Below are 18,540 nucleotides of genomic sequence, written 5' to 3' on the forward strand. Positions count from 1 at the left end.
TGAAAATCACAGTAAGGTGACTCTCGGTGGACACCAGCAGAGAAAGGACATTATCAAATTCAACTGGTGCAGCACAGAGATTCAATTCAAGAGGGAAAAGGCAGAGGCAAGTAGAGTGGTTGGAAGACGAGCACAGAGGCAGGAGATGAAGGCAGCCCCAGGGAAATGGCAGTGCAGGTGACAAAGGGAGAGGATTCTCAATCTGTTTAGGACAGAGGCTAGGTAGTATTGAGAGATTACTTGGATTTGGGGAGGAAAATAGAAAGTGCTTAAGGGTAACACCCAGGTTTTGCTCCAGCACTTGGGCAAGTGGATAGTACCCGCAGGCTGAGACCGCCTGAGTTCCTGGAGCCCGAGAGATTGCAGGTGGAGATGCGGGAGAGGAGTGGGATGAAAGGCTTGGTCCTCTGCAGAGAAGTCCAGGCTGGAGAAAGGGTGACTACAGCTCAGGTACAGGTGCTGGTCAAGGTTCTGGGGCAGGTGGGCTCACGCAGACCGCTGAGGAATTCCCGGAGGCAACAAGGAAGCCCCTGGCTGGTGGTTTGCATTTGCACAGTGTTAGCACAAGACCCCCGATAGACATGCGGGGTGCCCGCCAGCTAGGGCTTCCTAGAAAAGGGTAGTCGGTAAGAACCAAAAGAAGTCGTTCTAGTTTAGACTCAGCTGCCGAAGAGCTATGTGACCTTGAGTTAAGTCAGCACTCAGGCTTTCTTTCTCTTTCTTTCTTTCTCTTTCCCTTATCATCCCTATCCATTTAAGAAATAGGTACATGGGTCTAGTTATGCATATGCAGATAGATGTCCATTCAGAATTTTCCTAGTCATCTGTCCTAGAGTCTTCCAAACAAGGGATTACTCCTTTTTCTGGACAAGCTTATACCTTGATTTTTTTTTTTTTATTAAAATCATAAGAACATGGAAAATGTAGGAGGTAGCAACCAGTCAAAAGATTTCACTGGCCTTTTACTCCCTTGCAAATAAAATGCTAAGCAGTATTGGGTGTTTCTGGCCCTGCTGCAGCCCTCTGGCAACATCTTTGATGAAACTCCCTCTGACGGAGGCAGGGGGCAAGTAGGCAGAGAGGAGTCCTACTGATCAGTCATAACCAAGCTCTGAGGAGCAAGTGAGCAATTCTTCCAAAGGAGGCGGGTGTTCTGACCCCAGCCTGAGGAGAAGGCCCTCGCAGACAGTAGCCCTTAAGCCTACTCCTGAGCAAAGCCAGCCAGCATGATCTCGAAAACACCGAGAGATGTTGTAGATGCTCTGTTTTCTCCTCTTCCACTATCGTGTATCTTCTAGGAATGGGGGCCTAGATCTGGGAATGACTTTTTCAGGATTCCAGTCAGAAGTCAGAATCTATTAATCCTATCTGCTTTCCATGAGACGAGAGAATCATCCCGATAACTCCAGAGGCTCTCAAACCAGTGGGGAATCTTTCCGGAGGAGCTACAACATTGTGTCAGTGTAATAATAAACCATTAAAATGAAAATAATTCAAAAAAGTAAAAATCAGCCACGGATCTGTTGCACATTTGCTCAGTTCAGGATTACCTTCGGCTCCTATGGCTCTGAAATCTGCCCACCACAGGCGTGGACCATGGAGACCTTCGTGAATGGCCTGGCCCCCAGTGTGCATCCACCCACCAGCGTGCTAACCTTCCAATACAGCAGCCTGCACCCCTACACAATCACATCCCTCTAGCAAGTATATTCAGCCCTTGCCTCCTGGAGCAAATGTGGAAGTCTAGGCCCTCCAATGAGCCAAAGTAACCAAAACACCCCAGAAGAGTGGAAATAGATCTCCATTTAACATCCCTGCTGGAGATAACTGTTCTCCCATGGGAAAGACTCATAACTCTTCTGAGCCCCATGGGGACACAGACTGTGTAAGTGTGAAGCGCAGGGACTTGAGTCGCCCTCGTTGGTAGGACACACTGACCACTCAGATCCCAGAGCTGCCATTTCCTTGCCACATGAGCTTAGACAAGTTGCTAAGTCTCCCCACAACTCCCCATGCAACCTCGGGGACATGGGCAGAGTAGCTCCCCATCTCTCAGGGTCCTGTGACGATTCAAAGCGAGTCAAGGAGTTAGGGCAGTGCCAGCATGTGGTAAGAGCTCGGTGAATGTTGGAGAGGAAAATACCTCCCTGGAAAGGTCATGGTGAGGCTAGAGTAACAGTGCCTTACACAGAATAGGACTCCATAAGGATCTTCCAGCTGCCTTTCCTCCCCCCTCTGCTTCTCTTCTACCTTTGACCCAGACTATACGGAAAGAAGGACCTCAGGGGATGGCGAGGGGTCCAAACCCCATGGAAACCCAAGAGAGAATGGATGTTAAAATATGTGTAAATAGATGAGCTCCAGCAGTTAATAGGAATTTTTCTTCTTTTCTGAGGCAAAAAGCCATCTTCATAAAATAATTATGCTCAAGCTGCCATGCCCATGAGGATTCATTTCTTCCTTTTCCTTCTAATGAAATTTAATTTAATGCACATTACCTGTAGCTCAACTATTTATAATGATTTGAATAAAAATGAATGCAGATACTTTTCCTTTTAGAAAGGTGAGCCACCTTGGGGATTTATAAGAAAAGCAGCTTTGTGTTTTCCTCCGTACATCATTTGTTTAAGAAACACAAATATTTGCCTGGACTCCATTCAGTTCATCTGTGTTAATGTTTTATGTGAAGTCAGCTCCAGACAGATCCAAGTCAAATCAAAGGGGAAATGTCAAAAAAAAAAAAAAAAAAAAAAGGGTGGGGGGCAGAATGCCAAGGTAGTCACAAAGGCAGAGTTGCTGTAGAAAGAAATCGCTCTCGCTATGAGGACTCTCCTCATAAGGTGGGGAGTTCCTACCCCACCACCCCACATGGGGTCCTCACTCTGTCCCAGGCACCATCTTAACTCCCATCTAAATTCACGACAACCCCATGAGACAGATGAACACATTCCCGTTGTAGGAAGGAGGACTGTGACTGTTTAGTCACAGGTTACGTCACCAGAATGGGGCTTGAACCCAGGCAGTGTGGGTGCAGAGCCCTGAGCTCCCGGAAAGAGCCCTTGAGCTGTCACAGTCACACGCAGTGCCAAGAATTCCTGTGTATTAACTTGTTTAATCCTCACAGTGCTTTCCATTGTTCCAAAGTGGCATGGATGAAATACCAAGACACATTTTTTCATCACTGACTAGAGCCAAAATGCAACCGTTTGTTTCTACAGAGTTAACAGTAACTAACTTAAAAGTGGACAGAAAAAAAGCAAAGCCTTTTCTAGGGCATTCTCAGCTCTTATAAATAATGTGTTTGTTAATATGTATTTATCTAATATTTGTGGTCTGTTCATTTGTTGATACACTTCCTAGTCACCTGTATCACCACGACTCTGGAAGGAGAGCAGAGAGCAATTCTAGAGATCTACCTTTTCTGTCTCTGTACTTTTTGAAGACACTGGCCATTCTTCCGTCAACCTTATTACCTTCATTTTTAAAGCTGAGAATGTGGGATCGTGGAGAAAGGAAGTCAATTTTCTCAGCTTCACGAAATAAGTAGTGTTATAGAAATCCCATGAGAACAGGTACCCACAAAACACATACTCGTTTGTGGGAGAGAAGGACCAGATGGTGCGGAGAGTTTCAGCTCCAGGTCTCAGACAAGCCTGGTCTGCTACATCTCTTTCTTTTTTGTATCCCAAATCAGGTTTAACATTTCTACACCTGCTTTCCGAGGCTGCATGAAAAATCTGAAGAAAACCACTGGTGTTGTTAGGTTGAATGACACTGTGGGAGTCACCAAAAAATGCTCGGAAGACTGGAAGGTAAGAATTCAAAACCTTGCAGGGCAGCGCGGCTCCCCAGCCAGCCCGTCTTGTACTCATTTACAGCCCTGTATTCATTTACAGACCAACTTTTGAGTTTTTGTGGTAGCACACAGTATTATGGTGAACTGATTCATTTCTATGTCCCCCATGTTTGCAAGACATAGAACCCCTCTGGTCTGCATATTACCTTTGTAGGAAAGAAGAAATACCAACTTCACACACAAAACTCATGCAGAAAAGCAAACTGTGTTTCTTTCTAAGGCAACGGAAACCGCATTAGATAGGTCGGGTGAAGTGATATAGGATAAGATCCTGAATGTCAGCCATCAAACCATTCCAATGCCAGTAATTTATTCCACATTTGCATTTCAGCTCGTGCGATCTGCCTCATTCTCCAGGGGTGGACAGTTGAGGTTCACCAATGTGGACCTCCCTTTGCCCAACGAATTCCAGGCCTCCTTTGGGTTTCAGACCTTTCAACCCAGTGGCATGTTACTTAATCTCCAGGCACAGGTATGAAGTATTGTATGAATACTGACTAAGATTTAAACCTGAATCAAGTTTGATGTCAAAAATGATAGAGAGATTTTGAAGGTAAACTAGTTGGGTATTTCATCCATCATCACACGGTAAATGACATTGCCTGTTTCAACCATGGAGGTTACTCCTCATTGTGGGGCAAGTCCTAAAAGAAATAAGGCCAAGAAAGTACATTCGAGTTTACAGAGTTGAATTTGTATGTATTCATGGACTCGTTTTCATTCTTCCTGGGTTTATTTCATGAGTTAAGGTGAATTATAACTGTTAAAAGTAATAATGGAGCCTGAAGTTTTTGATAGAAGAAAAAAATCCAAATGCCTCCCCACTATTCCTTTTTGATTCCACAGAAGATAGCTCTTCAGATTCCTTTCTTGCAGCAGTAGCTGGTTGGTCAATATTTACGTCTGGGGAATGAGAGAAGATAGGGTCCTTGGCTCTTTGTTCATGTACAACAGAGCGACAAGATGGTACCCTTACAGCTTCATAGGATTTCCCTTGTGCCGTTATGTAGGTGTAAGTGTTAACTAATGTTTAGAAATCCCCTTGTGGAATGAAGCAGATTTTAGCGTAGAAGTAGAACATTGACATTCTTGGCTTTATTTCTTTAGGATTGTCTGCACAACAAACATTAGTATTTGTCAGAAGGAAGAATGGTAGCGGATTCTGTGGTGATGTCATATTAGAAGTCCTCATGTCTCTTGATATATATTTGCTCATCAGCCTTTAGAGATTTTTTTAATTAATTATTTTTATTAACATATAATGTATTATTTGCCCCAGGGGTACAGGTCTGTGAATCATCAGGCTTACATACTTCCCAGCACTTACCATAGCACATACCCTCCCCCGTGTCCATAACCCAACCACCCTCTCCCTACCCTCTCCCCCACCAGCAACCCTCAGTTTATTTTGTGAGATGAAGAATCTCTTATGGTTTGTCTCCCTCCCGATCCCAACTTGTTTCATTTTTTTCTGTCTCTACCCTCCAAGCCCCCCATTCTGCTAGAGATTTTTTTTTTTTTAAACTACCCCCTGAGGAAGCACGTGCCAGCACTTTGACTGCAAGACACCTATCAAAGTAGGGTGTTTCAACCTAGCTCTTTTGACGTCTAGTGCTTGTTTCCCCTGCCAAGGGTAGGGACTCGGAGTACGCAATATACAAAATGGTCAAAGGCTGGCAGAAGAGTTGACTTAGCAAAAGAGGGGATCATTCCTCGACAATGGAGGGATCCTAGAGATAACCCAGCAACACTGCCTGCAACTTCTAGTGGGTGAGCTAAGGCATACATATAAACTGGCATTTATCCAGTTCATAATGAAAATTACCAACTGAAAAAAATAAAAATAAAACTGACAGTGGTGCCAACCACACACGGTAAAATTGTTCTATTTTTTTTTTAAGATTTCTTTATTTGAGAGAGGGAGAGGGGCAGAAGAAGAAAAAGAGAGAGAGAATCCCCAAGAAGGCTCACTGCTGAGTGCAAAGCCCAGTGTGGGGTGTGATCCCAGGACCTTGAGATCGTGACATGAGCTGAAATCAAGAGTCATATCTGTGATATTTAACCCACTGAGCCATTCAGCGACCCCATAAAAATTGTTTGGGATTAAAAGCTCACTGAATGATGACATCTTGTTGAAAACTGGAAAAATTGTACTCGATAGAAAAAATATCAACAAAATTAAAATGACAACTGCAAAAACAACACATATTTTTTTATTAAGAGTTGACAGAACCAAATCATCATGCCAAAATTTCAATCTGTAGAGTCTGACATTAGAAAATTGAACTTCCTAGAAATTATGACCAGAAAATTAAAAATTCATAATAACTAAAGAGAAGATATCATTGCTATAATCATATATTTTAAGAAAAGGATGAATCAAGTCTTCATCTCAAAATTGATTCAGAAAAGAATTGATCCTAATGAAAATAACTTCAGGAAAAAAAACAAAAACAAAAACGAAACCAAAAAAACTGTTTTGTATCATTGATGGAGAAGTTAAATTGGAAAAAGAAAAAAGAAAAAAAGGGTGAGGGAGCCTGGGTGGCTCAGTCAGTTGAGTGTTTGCCTTCAGCTCAGGTCATGATCCCAGGGTCCTAGGATGGAGCCCTGCATTGGACTCCCTGCTCAGTGGGGAGCCTGCTTCTCCCTCTTCCTCTGTCTACTGCTCTGCCTCCTTGTGCTTTCTTTCTCTATCAAATAAATAAAATCTTTAAAAAAAATTAGTTTATGGACGTAGGTCCATAAGAGGCTTTTGACAGATTCATCAGTATTGAAATAATCTGCATAAGACTTTTATTTTCATAAACACAGAGTCAGAATATTCCAAAATAATCTTTAAACTGAAATAGTGAAGTCAAAACATTTGGGTCAAAACATCCTGACTGTCTTATCCATAGTGTTGACCATAACTTCAGTATTGATATCACCATAATCTTTCAGTGGAAATTAATGACATTGACAGGTATATTCTACAATGGTTTCAGACGCGGAGCCTGCAAATCTCCCTGGAAGAAGGTCACATTGAACTCAACACCAGGGATAGCAGCAGACCAATTTTTAAAACTCCACAGACATACACGGATGGTTCACTGCATTACGTATCTGTGATAAGTGACCACTCTGGGTGAGTGCGACAGCACTTTTGCCAGATTCCTAAGACTTTTATTTAGTTTGATGGAATTTTCTAGTATCTTTTTTGTGAAGTATGTGTCTTGATGCTAACACTATACTACCAGTAAGTCTTAGCCTTCTTCCTGGTTCTCTATCAATGTCCTTATTTAAAAAGTGCATGGATGGGGCGCCTGGGTGGCTCAGTGGGTTAAGCCGCTGCCTTCGGCTCAGGTCATGATCTCAGAGTCCTGGGATCGAGTCCCGCATCGAGCTCTCTGCTCAGCAGAGAGCCTGCTTCCCCCTCTCTCTCTCTGCCTGCCTCTCCATCTACTTGTGATTTCTCTCTGTCAAATAAATAAATAAAATCTTTAAAAAAAAAAAAGTGCATGGATAAAAATCCATCAGCCAAAAGGGGGTTGGATCAACGAACTGTGGTCTATTCAGATGGTGGGAATGAAACTGAATAATGAGCACAGAAGACCTCCAACTGTATGATGTGCGTGAACGTGGCAGCATCCTGCTGAGTCAAAGAGGTTGCACATAGAAGAATTCATCTCCTGTGATTTCATTGATATAAAATTTAAAAACAGACGAAGTTAATTTCTTTTATCAGAATTCAGGATTCGGGGGTTATACCCTCTGACGGGGAAAAGGGAGCACATGGCTGGGTTCCTGAGTGCTGGTCGCTTCTGCTTCTTTGGCTGGGCGCTGGTGTCACTGGTGTAGTCACATGGCAAAAACTCCACTGAGCACACAGGATATGTGCACTTTATGTATAGAATAATAAAAATGTAATTTAAAAAAGAAATACATGAAAAACAATTTCAGTGCTCTTTAAAAATAAACCTCATTGAACAAGTTATTTTAGGTTAAAGATACAGAGTCTGAGTTGAAGACCCTAAGTTGACGTTGGGGTGAGAAACTTTCCCTCCCTGCCATTCTCACTCTTGTTTTGCTTTCTTCCTCTTCCAGACTCCGGCTTCTCATTGATGACCAGACTCTGAAAAGCAACCAAAGGCTACAAGACTTGTCAGGTTCCCAGTATCCCCTGTATCTGGGCGGGAGTCACTTCGAGGGTTGTATCAGCAATGTTTTCATCCGGAGGTGCGTGCCCTTTACCGTGTGTGGCTGACGAGCATGACCTGACGAGCAGGAGGGCATCTCCTTGCTCTAGTAATGAAGTTGGGTTTCTCACCATGTGCTGCATGAGGCTCTCATGGCATCAACTTTCAAATACCTTCTTAGACAAGATACACACATTAGAAACAAACCATCTCCCATAAACTCCTGCCTGGGGCCCAGCCTCCCTTTGTAGGAGCAGCTTTGGCACAAAACATTAGAAAAGGTCTACTGAAAGTTACCTTTCAGAGTATGGCCCTGAAGATTTTCCATACTGAAATTTTACTCCATTTTAATCAAGGTCGTGCAGTTTGCTTTCATCAGCGCTCCCCTGTTTTGGGGAGGCTGAGGACTTGCATGGGCCAGCACTGCTCGGAAACCAGACCGTGACTTTTCATAGAGAGAGGAGCCTGGTGCTTGCAGGCAAATGTTCAGCTGTTCTTAAAGGAAGGCCCAGGACTGATCAGGAACCTTGGCAACCTTTGGGGGCTCTTGGGGGCTCCTACTGTCCATCAAGGCTCAGACATGAGACAAGCAGGTTTATCTGTGAGACTCCCTTGCTCAAATGAAGCAAGCTCAACCCGTCTGCAAACTCACCTCTAAGGTTTCCTGATGCTCACCATCATCCTAGGTCATCAGTGCCGACTTTTCTCCTCTGTGCATAGTTCATTTTCACATTTCTAAATGACACCTGTTTCAAAGAACACACTATCATCCTCTGGCTTTGCCTCAGCCCTAACCGTGCAAGCCAATGAAATTTCTTAAGCCTTCCCATGAGCAAGGCAAGGTGCTGGGAATTTTAGGGATTGCAGAAATGTTTCACAGCACATTGGCCTCCTCTCTGAGCCCGGGGTCTCCTCTAGATATAATGTGCAGGTAGGAAGTGAAAGTTTGCCTAAAGCCCAACAGTAAGAATGTGTGGCTTTGAAGCAAGCTCTATCTGCCAGGGTGTGGCTTTGAAGCAAGCTCTATCTGCCAGCGTATCTTCCTTGAGATTTCACAGTTGGACAGTGGTTTTCTTCTCCACCCTCGTTCCAGGCAATCAGAGAGTCCTGCGGTCCTGGACTTGACCAATAAAACTTTCAAGAGAGACGTGTCCCTGGGAGGCTGCAGTTTAAACCCACCGCCTTTCCTCCTGTTGCTTAGAGGTTCTACAAGGCTTAACAAATCCCACACTTTCAATATCAACCAGGTAAGGATCCCCAACACTGGCTTTGCTTCTTCCCCCACCCCCCAAGGATTCTCAGAAGCAAATCCTGCCTCATGTGAGATGTTGGGGAAGGGGTGGGAGTGTAAATCGCCTGATCCCTTGGTGGTCGGGGCCCCCATGAAGTGGGATTGATGGGTCGATAATAGTTGGATTATACCAAAATGTAAAAAAAAAAAAAAAAAAGGTTTCCTCTCTTTTACTTTGTACCTTGGTGAAAATTGGGCAAGTTTTGCTGACAGAACAAATTGAATCTGAAGTTTCTCAAGTCCTACAGAGGATGTCTTGCTCTTTTGACACTTCTGTTGTGTCTCCAGTGGTTACAATATATACAGGAGTCATACCCCTTCCCTGCCCACAGACAGCCCTCCACCCCGCCTCTCGTGCACGCCCCCAGGCCTTATCAAGACCAGTGTGGTTTGACCTTGACTGCCCATTAGAAACAGCTGGGGGGCTTTTAAAAGCCTAAGGCTCAGGCTCAGTTTGCCTCCCCCCCCTCAATCAGGTCAGATGCTCTTGAGGGGGGGGGGGGTGGCGCAAGTGGCAGGAGCTTGTAAAGCTTGTAAAGCTTCCAGGTGATTCTAATGTACAGTGCTAAGAGAGTCTGGAAGGAGTACAATTTCTGATTTGAAGGAGCAGAAGCATCATAATGAATTGGACACAGGGTTAGGACTTAAAGAATTCCTTGCTGTGCCTGAGGTCAACAGTCTGACCTCCCCACGTCCGGAGGTTACAATTAAAACGATTAATGGGTAATGCTGAGTACCTCCTTTGTGCCAGCCATCGCGCTAAGCCCTTTAAGTGGCTTTTCTTACTAAATCTGCAAGTAACCTTGTGTGGGAAATAGTATTACTAAGCTTCTAAACTTCCGTATCACCATCCTAAAGTAATAGTAGCCAGGGAGTCTGTGACTAGCCACATGTTAACAGGAGAAAATGCTGCAGGGTAGAAAGGTAAGCAGTTGGCCCAGGTTCCCACAGATAGAAGGCGGGGTTGGAATTCAAAACCAGACAGCCCCCCTACCCCAGCCCATGCCCTCTTAACATGAACACGCTTCTCTTCAACACACTTTTTACCATACCCCATCAGCCCCATGCCGCTCGCCTGCCAGTGTTTTCCCTGTGGCACAGTGGCTTGGAAGAGTTGAACGGACAGCACATCGTCCGAAATGTTCTATACTATTAAGAAGAAATACAGTTGGTAGAGGGGAGTCATTTTACTCTTAGGAGAAGAACATTTTTAGGATGGCTCTCAGGAATGAGATCATGTGTTCCCTCTTTTTACTGGAAGGCTGAAGGTTATGGAGAGACTGAATTAACCCAGAGATGGTGGAGATGGAGAGAAGGAAATGGATCAAAGCTATTGAGAAGATAGAATGTACAGGACCTGGATAATAATTGAATGTGGGTGGCAAGGGAGAGGCAGGAGTTAATATCAATCCAAGGCATCTAGTCTGGCTTATTGGATGGTTGGAGGTGCTGTTCATGGAGATAGGAGAAGGACAAGTATTTGGAGGAAGAGACTGAGGGGAGTGTGTTTTATATTGAGTGACAGGAGCCCGCAGGACATCTCCAGGGAGAAAGCTGGCTGGGCCTGTCAGGTATCTCTGAGGGGGCCTCAGCAGATGGCGGGGGCGGGGGCTGGAACCCTCCGTGTGGGAGCTGCCAGCAAACACACTGTATCGAATTGTGCCCCTGTTCTGTGCAAGCCCCCAGATTAGGTGGAATAAGGCGTTAATTCTGCCTCTGAAAGCACTGACAGAACGAAAGCTAACAAGCAACAAAGCTTTGTGGTTAAGGACTAGACTTTGGGGTCAGACTTGCTGGGTTTGCATCAGGCTTTATCACTTACTAAGTGTGTGACCTTGGGTGATTATACAAACTCTCTGTGGGTCTATTTCCTGCAACATAATGAGGATATATAAAGTAATATCTCATAGTGGTGCTGTGAGAGTTAAACGGGGGGTAATAAACACAAACCATGTAGCAAAGTGTCTGGCACCCGGTGAGCATCAGCTGTGGTCATCATACACTGTAACAACCTAAGTGAAAGGCACAAAACATGCACCAGACCTGGGGTGGCAGAGATTTTCCTGCCCCAGAGATCAGGAGGTGACACACCAGCTGGGTCTGGAGAATGGGCTGGATTTAGACACGTGAGTGGTGCCACTGTATGAGCAGAAGCCCAAAGCCAGAGGCAGGATGGCTGCATAGTATTCCATTGTATATATATATATACCACATCATCTTTATCCATTCATCTGTTGATGGGCATCTAGGTTCTTTCCAGAGTTTGGCTATTATGGACATTGTTGCTATAAACATTCGGGTGCACATGCCCCTTCCCTTCGCTAGATTTGTATCTTCAGGGTAAATACGGAAAACCTGATCTTGAAGGAATTTAAATTTGTTGGGAAGCTTTTAGCTATTAGCTCCAAGTGTAAAATGGCTTAAACAGTAAGAGGAGCTATGAAGTAATAGACAGTTAGGGAGCAAGTAGGGCTTGAGGCCTGGCCCGGCTAAGCTCATCCCAGCTCCATCCTGTGTAGCTCAGGGCTTCCTATCCTCACCCCAGCAGCGCCCAATACCACGTCCAAGGATCCGCTGGGCTTTATTAGTAAAGAAGTATTTCTCAGAGGCCCCGCCCCTTACTCCCCCTCCAAGCTCACTGGCTAAGAGGGAGGTCACATGTTCATCCCTCAACCAACCAGTCCCTGGCACGGGGAATCCATGCCCTCCGCCTTGAACAAACAGAGAGGCCAGCTGAGCCCTGGGTCTTGGGGGAGTTGTGGGCACAGGATCAAAATCTGGGCTCCCCCTAGCCAGGACAAAGGGAGGAACAGCTGGAGAGGCTCAGTTTCTAACATTTTTTCCTCCTCCTACTTGATATTTATTACAGTTGTTTTTGAGCATTAAAACTTTGTTCTGTTCAAAAGCTCATCGCATTGTCTAGCTCAGGACGCGCTTCTGTGTATGGTTCAATTCTGAATAAAGTGAAGACAGGCTGCTCCTACCCCCATGCCCTGCCCCTTCTCTCTCTCTCACACTCACCCCTTCTAGTTCCTGCTCTCTGTTTTTGCACTGCCCTGCTGCAGAAACCCAAGGGAATGGCTGGCTCCAAGATGGGTAGCAGGTCGTCGGCTCCATGTCCCTCTGACGGGCTGTGCAGGCTCATGCTGCTGGCCAAATGCTGGCTCTCTCAAGGATGCCATGATTTTCTCACAGCTCCATGGTGGGGAGGGGCTCTGGATACCCACTGGCCTCAGGGGCGACCGCTTGTCAGGAAAGAGGCCAGACTTGTGTCGAGGATGGGAGGAACATGCATCGTCCCCAAGGATGAATTCATCTCTATTGAGTAAATCTCCTAGGATCAGAGTAAAAGCTGAGCGAGGCACTTAGCAAGATAAGTATTCTTTACTCTTTCCCCTTGATACTGAGCTCTCCTAAGTTTTTGCTTTTCTGCCTTGCAGCCATTGCAGGACACACCAGTGGCCTCCCCACGGAGAATGGAGATATGGCGAGAGGCCCAGTCTTGCCTACCACCTCCTGGGGCCCAGGCCAGTCATGGAGCCCTCAGGTTTGGGGACAGGCCCACCAGCCACTTGCTGTTCACGATTCCCCAGGAGTTGGTGACAAACAGGTATTTTGACTCAGAACCCGACCCCGCATTTGTACCCCAGAGCAGGTCAGCCAGTAGGTCACCACGTTCCTGTCACTAAATGAAGTGGCAACACCACTTTTGGGGAAAGGGGGGCTGGCCCGCGCAGGGCACAGCCTGTGACTGCGTGAGTGTGCTCTGTCTCCACAGCTGGAAGGCACACATGACATGTGCTGCTCAGGGCTGAAACAGTCCGCTGGGCTCTGGTGTAGAATTGATGGCATTCTAAAAATATGACTGTTACTTCCTTTCAAAGCTGCTATTTATTTCTATGATAAATCACCTTTCTTCTTGACATTCTATAGTCAGAGAGAAATAATTCTTGTAAGTAGACTCAACGCCACATAGATCATTTTTAGAGAGCCCTTTTGGATTTCTTGTGCTAACAAGTCGCATCTCTTCTGGGGAGGAGGGAGTGAACAGAGATGTTAATTATTGTCAGGGAAAAAAAAGTAAGAAAACAAGGCTTGTCATTTTCATGTGATTTGGAGACATAAATAACAAGGTGCCAAAATTCCTTTATGATTTATGTACAGAAGCAGAGTTTCCTGGGGTCAAAATGGCCTGGGTTTAAAACCCAGCTTTCAGTCCCCACTCAGCCACTCGCTGGCTGTGTGACCTCAGGCCACTTGCCAGGTGGGTCTTCTGGGATACAGATGTCAAGATGGGATTAGATGTTGCAAGAGATGTTCTGTTCCTGTGGGAAATAAAGGTGGAGGGGGCAGGGGCTGGTGGGAAGAACCTTCCTCCGAGACAGGGGCCCCGCACCTGTGAATGATGGAGCTCCCACAAGCGAGGGTCGCCCTTTAGAAGAATCCAATGTTGGGCATCGATGGCCTGGGTCTAGTTTTGCTGTTGAGCTCGGTCCTTGGCTGGGAGTCACCCATATGCCATTGCAGATCGAGGGCACGGGGACTGGGACCTGCCACCGACGGTGCCCTACACCAGTTCACTCAAAGGGGGTTTGGAGCAGCAAGTTGATGGGTACCATAGGCTGTTGTTCAACTTTTCTAAGCCTCAGCTTTCTCTCCATGAACTTGGCAACAACATTGTTTTTGCAAGTTGCGACATCTCTTTGCACCACAGTTTTCTCATCACTTAAATGGAGCTGATAATGCTTTCCTTGTAGGGAGGGATGCAGTAGCTTGCAAGGAGCGGGCCCTTGGAGGCCCACCCAGTAAGCCAAGTGCATGATTCACGGGCAGCTGTGAAGGCTGGAAAGGGGAAGGGTGGAGTTTGGAAGGAGAACCCTATGCCAGCAGCTCCTCATCTCCATCTGTGCCACGGAAAGGCAGGTGATCCCTGACTTGCCAATGGAGACTGAGAAATGAGGTCCCACTCAGTTATTAGCCCTTCCTGGGGCTACCCTTTGGGAGGAAGGCCTACTCCCCATCACTGTGTTCTTGTTCAAGTTGACCTTGGGGACAGCAGTCTCTTGCAGATGCTGCCCAGCCTCCCCACCTTCCTGCCTGGGCTCTGGCTGTCCTCCACCAGCGCTGCCCTCCTCCTCCCTGCAAAGCCCCTTCCTGTCTTTCATCTCCTCCCGGAGCATGCTCAGTGTGGCGAGTTCTCTGGCTTCTGATGATTCAACCCCAGCACCTTCCCCTGTCACACCACGGGATATGTAATCAATGGGGAAGTGGTAAATATATGGTTAATATATTTTGGTTATAATATATGGTTGATACTCCTTTGCATGGTATATAGATGAGCATATTTTCAGGGTCATGCAAGTCCCGAATATGGACTATGCCATTGCTCTCCTTCGAATTTATATTCTAGCAATCCGTTGCCTCTCCTTTGAAATGCTGCACCACTATTTTCTCCTTCTGATGAATGTATAAAAAAGCCATTTCACTCTCTGCCTGACTCTCCCATCCACCAGCAATGAAGCGTCTGAGCTACAGCATCGTACGCGGAGATTTGAATCCACTGGAGTCTTTTTTGGGTGTTAGTCAGTTAGCCTTTTATGAAAGAGAGCTGCTTTAGGAAATAACTCTGGAAAGCAAATGTCAAGCCTGATAACCAAGCCCACATATGTAAAGTACTTTAATTCTGTAGCAGGTTCGAATATCCTCCTTAAATTGGCTAACCCTCATCCTCTAAACCTCCGCACGCAGCTCCACCAAGAGAAATATTGAGCAGTGTCACCATCTGGTTGGTTTAATTTAACAAATATAGATTTCCCTTCCATTTTGAAGAACACCGTCCTCAAGGAAACTCCCTCATCTAAAAAATTCAAGTATCTCTGCGTTTGCTCAGCTTCACGGTAATAAAAAGCAAAGAGAAGTGACAGTGTTGTTTTCTCTTCCACTTCCTGATACCGCCTCCAAGTTTCCCATTTATCATTATTCCATTATTTAATTCCACTCAACTGTTTGTCAAGTGCCTGCTGTGTATGAGGCACCCAGTGGGGATACAGCTTTTAGCAGGAGAGACCAAGTTTCTGCCTTCTGTCAACCCAAGGAGTGGGTGGTAACAGCCTGCTGATACCAGGATCCCCCACTACCTTTGCATGCTGCCGTTTAGGCACCGCTATCAGTGCACCTGTTCACCAGAAACACCTAAGAGCAAAACCTCCATCTCTGCATTCCCAGCGCTCACCACAGTGCCTTTACACATGCTGCATACTCATTCAGTATTTGTTGGATGCATGGGTAGGTGGGTAAAAGAGTGAACGTAAGTTCTCGTGCAAAGTCCATCTTGCTCAGCCAGATGTGCATACACTATGGAACCACCATGCAAAGGAGTATTTCATTTTCTTCTTTTACTGCATGATGCTTGCTTAATTCCTGTTCTATCTTAGGTGGGGTCTTAAGGTCCAAGAAATAGAAAGGCGGGTGGGAGAAAGTGGCTCCATACGTTTCTGCCTCTGTGTTAAATATGTCTCGCAGAAAGAAAATGCTTACCTGATGCTTGAACCAAATCCTTGTTATTCCAGATGCCCCCTCACCCCCTGCACACACATACAGCTTTTATAAATTCTCAAAGAGATCAGTCATTTAATCAGCACATGCCTTGGTTTGTTCATTTGAATAATGAGGGTTGGGGTGTTTGCGCCTCACCCTCTCTTCCAGCTTCAGGGACTCAGGAAAACACTAAAAACCTCTCTTTCTTTCTTTGCCTGTTGCTTTATTTTCCTGACAGGTCACGGTTTGCTGTGGATGTGCAGACGGCTTCTTCCAGAGGCCTCGTGTTCTTCACGGGCACTCAGCAGTCTTATATGGCTCTTTACCTCTCAAAGGGACGCCTGGTCTTTGTCTTGGGGGCAGACGGGAAGAAACTGAAGCTCAAAAGCAAGGAGAAATGCAACGATAGGCAGTGGCACACGGTAAGCACCGGGGCTGTGGGGGCTGCGGGGGCTGTGTGAGAAGCTCCCATTGCCATGGAGCTCCCTGTGGAGAACCTGGACAGGCGTCTCAGCCGCCTACTAGCTGCAGAGCTCAGCACAGACAGAGCTTGTGTGCTCAGAGGTACCAAGCACCCTAGCACCTTGGCCGTGAAGACCACTGTGTACACCGTGCAAGGATCTTGTGCATCAATGTCTCGATGCCAAGATAGGCTCGATTCACTGCTTCTTCAGTCCCCACCATGCCTCCCTGGCTCTGTCCCCTCCCCCTCCCGTCCCTGCTGCCTGGACCATTTCTCTCTGTCAAGATAATGTCCAGGTCTCTGGGGCTCCTTTCTGAGCCCAGAATATCTTCTGCATAACACAAGCTTCAAGACTCACATCCCTAGCTTTTCAGATCTTGCCTGAAGGCATTCCAGATGGCAAGAGATACAGGATAAGAAAGGATAAGAGCTGGAATTCAAGAGAGAGGCAGGGCCCGGATCATACAAGTGTTGCAGCCAAGGTGAGGACTTGGATTTTATTCCGAGTATCTCTGAAGCTTCTTAAGACTCTTCAACTAAATAACGAGCATTGCATGAACAGGTGGATATTTTCAAAGCTGTCTTTAACTGAAGAGCTAAAATGGGGATGAGTGGCCAGATGGATGCCACTGCCTTTGCTTCAAGAGGCCACAGGGAACATGGACAAAATTACCCTGTCTAGCATCTGCACCCCAAACCGAGAGGGCTTGCTGAAGGATCTCGCATGTAGAGCGTGAGAGAAAGAGGGGTCCATATCAAGTCCTGTGATTTGGGATCAGCAATTGGGACAATAGAGGGACTGCTACTGAGACACAGAAAATGGGGAATAGGGGCATGTGGACTGGGAAGGAGCAGTTTAGAGCTAGGCAAGAGTCAGGGTTCTGCTGTGAACCTCCTAGGGTTGAGTTGCCTGCCAGACATTCAAGCCCACTGCTCTAGAGAGTAAAGGGCAGAGGTCTCATAGCCGTGAGATGGCAGAATGCACTGTAGAGCCCAGGGGTCTTGACTTTTAGCAAAGAGTTGAAAATAGGTGCTCCCTTGTTAGTTAAAAAGTAGCCACTGGCCCCTTGCTCCAGGAGCCCTGCCAAAGGATTTTTTAAAAAATATTGTATCCATCTATATGAGAGAGAGAGAATGCAAGTGGGGGAGGAGAAGGAGGGGGAGATGTTCAAGCAGACTCCATACTGAACGTGGAGCCCAAAGTGGGGCTCAGTCCCAGGACCCTGAGACCATGACCTGAGCCCAAACCCAGAGTCTGGTGCTCAACTGAGCCACCCGGGCACACTGAGGAATCCTTGTAAAACTCACTTTTCTGGGGGTGCCTGGATGGCTCAGTGGGTTAAAGCCTCTGCCTTCAGCTCAGGTCATGATCCCAGGGTCCTGGGATCGAGCCCTACATCAGGCTCCCTGCTCAGCGGAGAGCCTTCTTCCCCACCACCCCCAACCCCAACTGCCTGCTTCTGTGCCTCCTTGTGATCTCTCTCTCTCTCTCTCTGTCAAATAAATAAATAAAGTCTTAAAAAAAAAAAAAAAGCTCACTTTTCTAGCTTCCTCTATTCAGTATCTAACATGATCTCACAAAATCATGATGACGATGACAAAAGTATGGAGAAAATTTTCTGATTTCTTTTTTAAGATTTTTTTAATGTATTTGACAGAGATACAGAGAGAGAGGGAACACAGGCAGGGGGAGTGGAAAGGGAGAAGCAGGCTTCCCACTGAGCAGGGAGTCCAATGCAGGCCTTGATCCCAGGATCCTGGGATCATGACATGAGCCAAAGGCAGACACTTAATGGCTGAGCCCCCAAATTTCTGACTTTTTAAAGCTCCTTGAAGAAACAGAAAAACATTGTTTTAAAAAAATGTCCTGTGATCAGTAATGAAATGCATCACCAATTGTCAAAGATAAAACATGTTAACATATTTTCTTTACTCTTAAGGTGGTGTTTGGGCAAGATGGAGAGAAGGGGCACTTGGTTGTGGATGGTCTGAGGGTCCGGGAGGGAAGTTTGCCTGGAAATTCCACCGTCAGCCTCAGAGCACCCATTTACCTGGGATCCTCTCCCTCGGGGAAGCCAAAGGTAAGTAGTTACCCTTCACGGACACACAAAAACATGCTCAGCATCACTAATTGTGAGGGAAATCCAAATCAAAAGCACCGGGAAAGAGCACCTCACTGCTGTCAGAATGGCTTTTATTAAAAGGACAAGAAATA

General features: G+C 46.1%; 1 protein-coding gene across 2 annotated transcripts in view; it reads left to right on the plus strand.

Annotated features, from left to right (window-relative positions):
* The window catches only part of LAMA3 (laminin subunit alpha 3), a 264,369-nt gene that overhangs the window by 235,368 nt on the left and 10,461 nt on the right, over nucleotides 1-18,540 (plus strand). For both annotated transcript variants that reach the window (XM_059409366.1, XM_059409367.1), the window contains 8 exons: nucleotides 3,695-3,812; nucleotides 4,188-4,328; nucleotides 6,844-6,983; nucleotides 7,943-8,074; nucleotides 9,128-9,281; nucleotides 12,766-12,935; nucleotides 16,101-16,284; nucleotides 18,266-18,406. In XM_059409366.1, the coding sequence (XP_059265349.1) occupies nucleotides 3,695-3,812; nucleotides 4,188-4,328; nucleotides 6,844-6,983; nucleotides 7,943-8,074; nucleotides 9,128-9,281; nucleotides 12,766-12,935; nucleotides 16,101-16,284; nucleotides 18,266-18,406 (1,180 nt within the window). The remainder of the gene's footprint in view (nucleotides 1-3,694; nucleotides 3,813-4,187; nucleotides 4,329-6,843; nucleotides 6,984-7,942; nucleotides 8,075-9,127; nucleotides 9,282-12,765; nucleotides 12,936-16,100; nucleotides 16,285-18,265; nucleotides 18,407-18,540) is intronic.

This window comes from Mustela nigripes, chromosome 8, assembly GCF_022355385.1.
Source record: "Mustela nigripes isolate SB6536 chromosome 8, MUSNIG.SB6536, whole genome shotgun sequence".
In the NCBI taxonomy this organism is placed as follows: Eukaryota; Metazoa; Chordata; class Mammalia; order Carnivora; family Mustelidae; genus Mustela; species Mustela nigripes.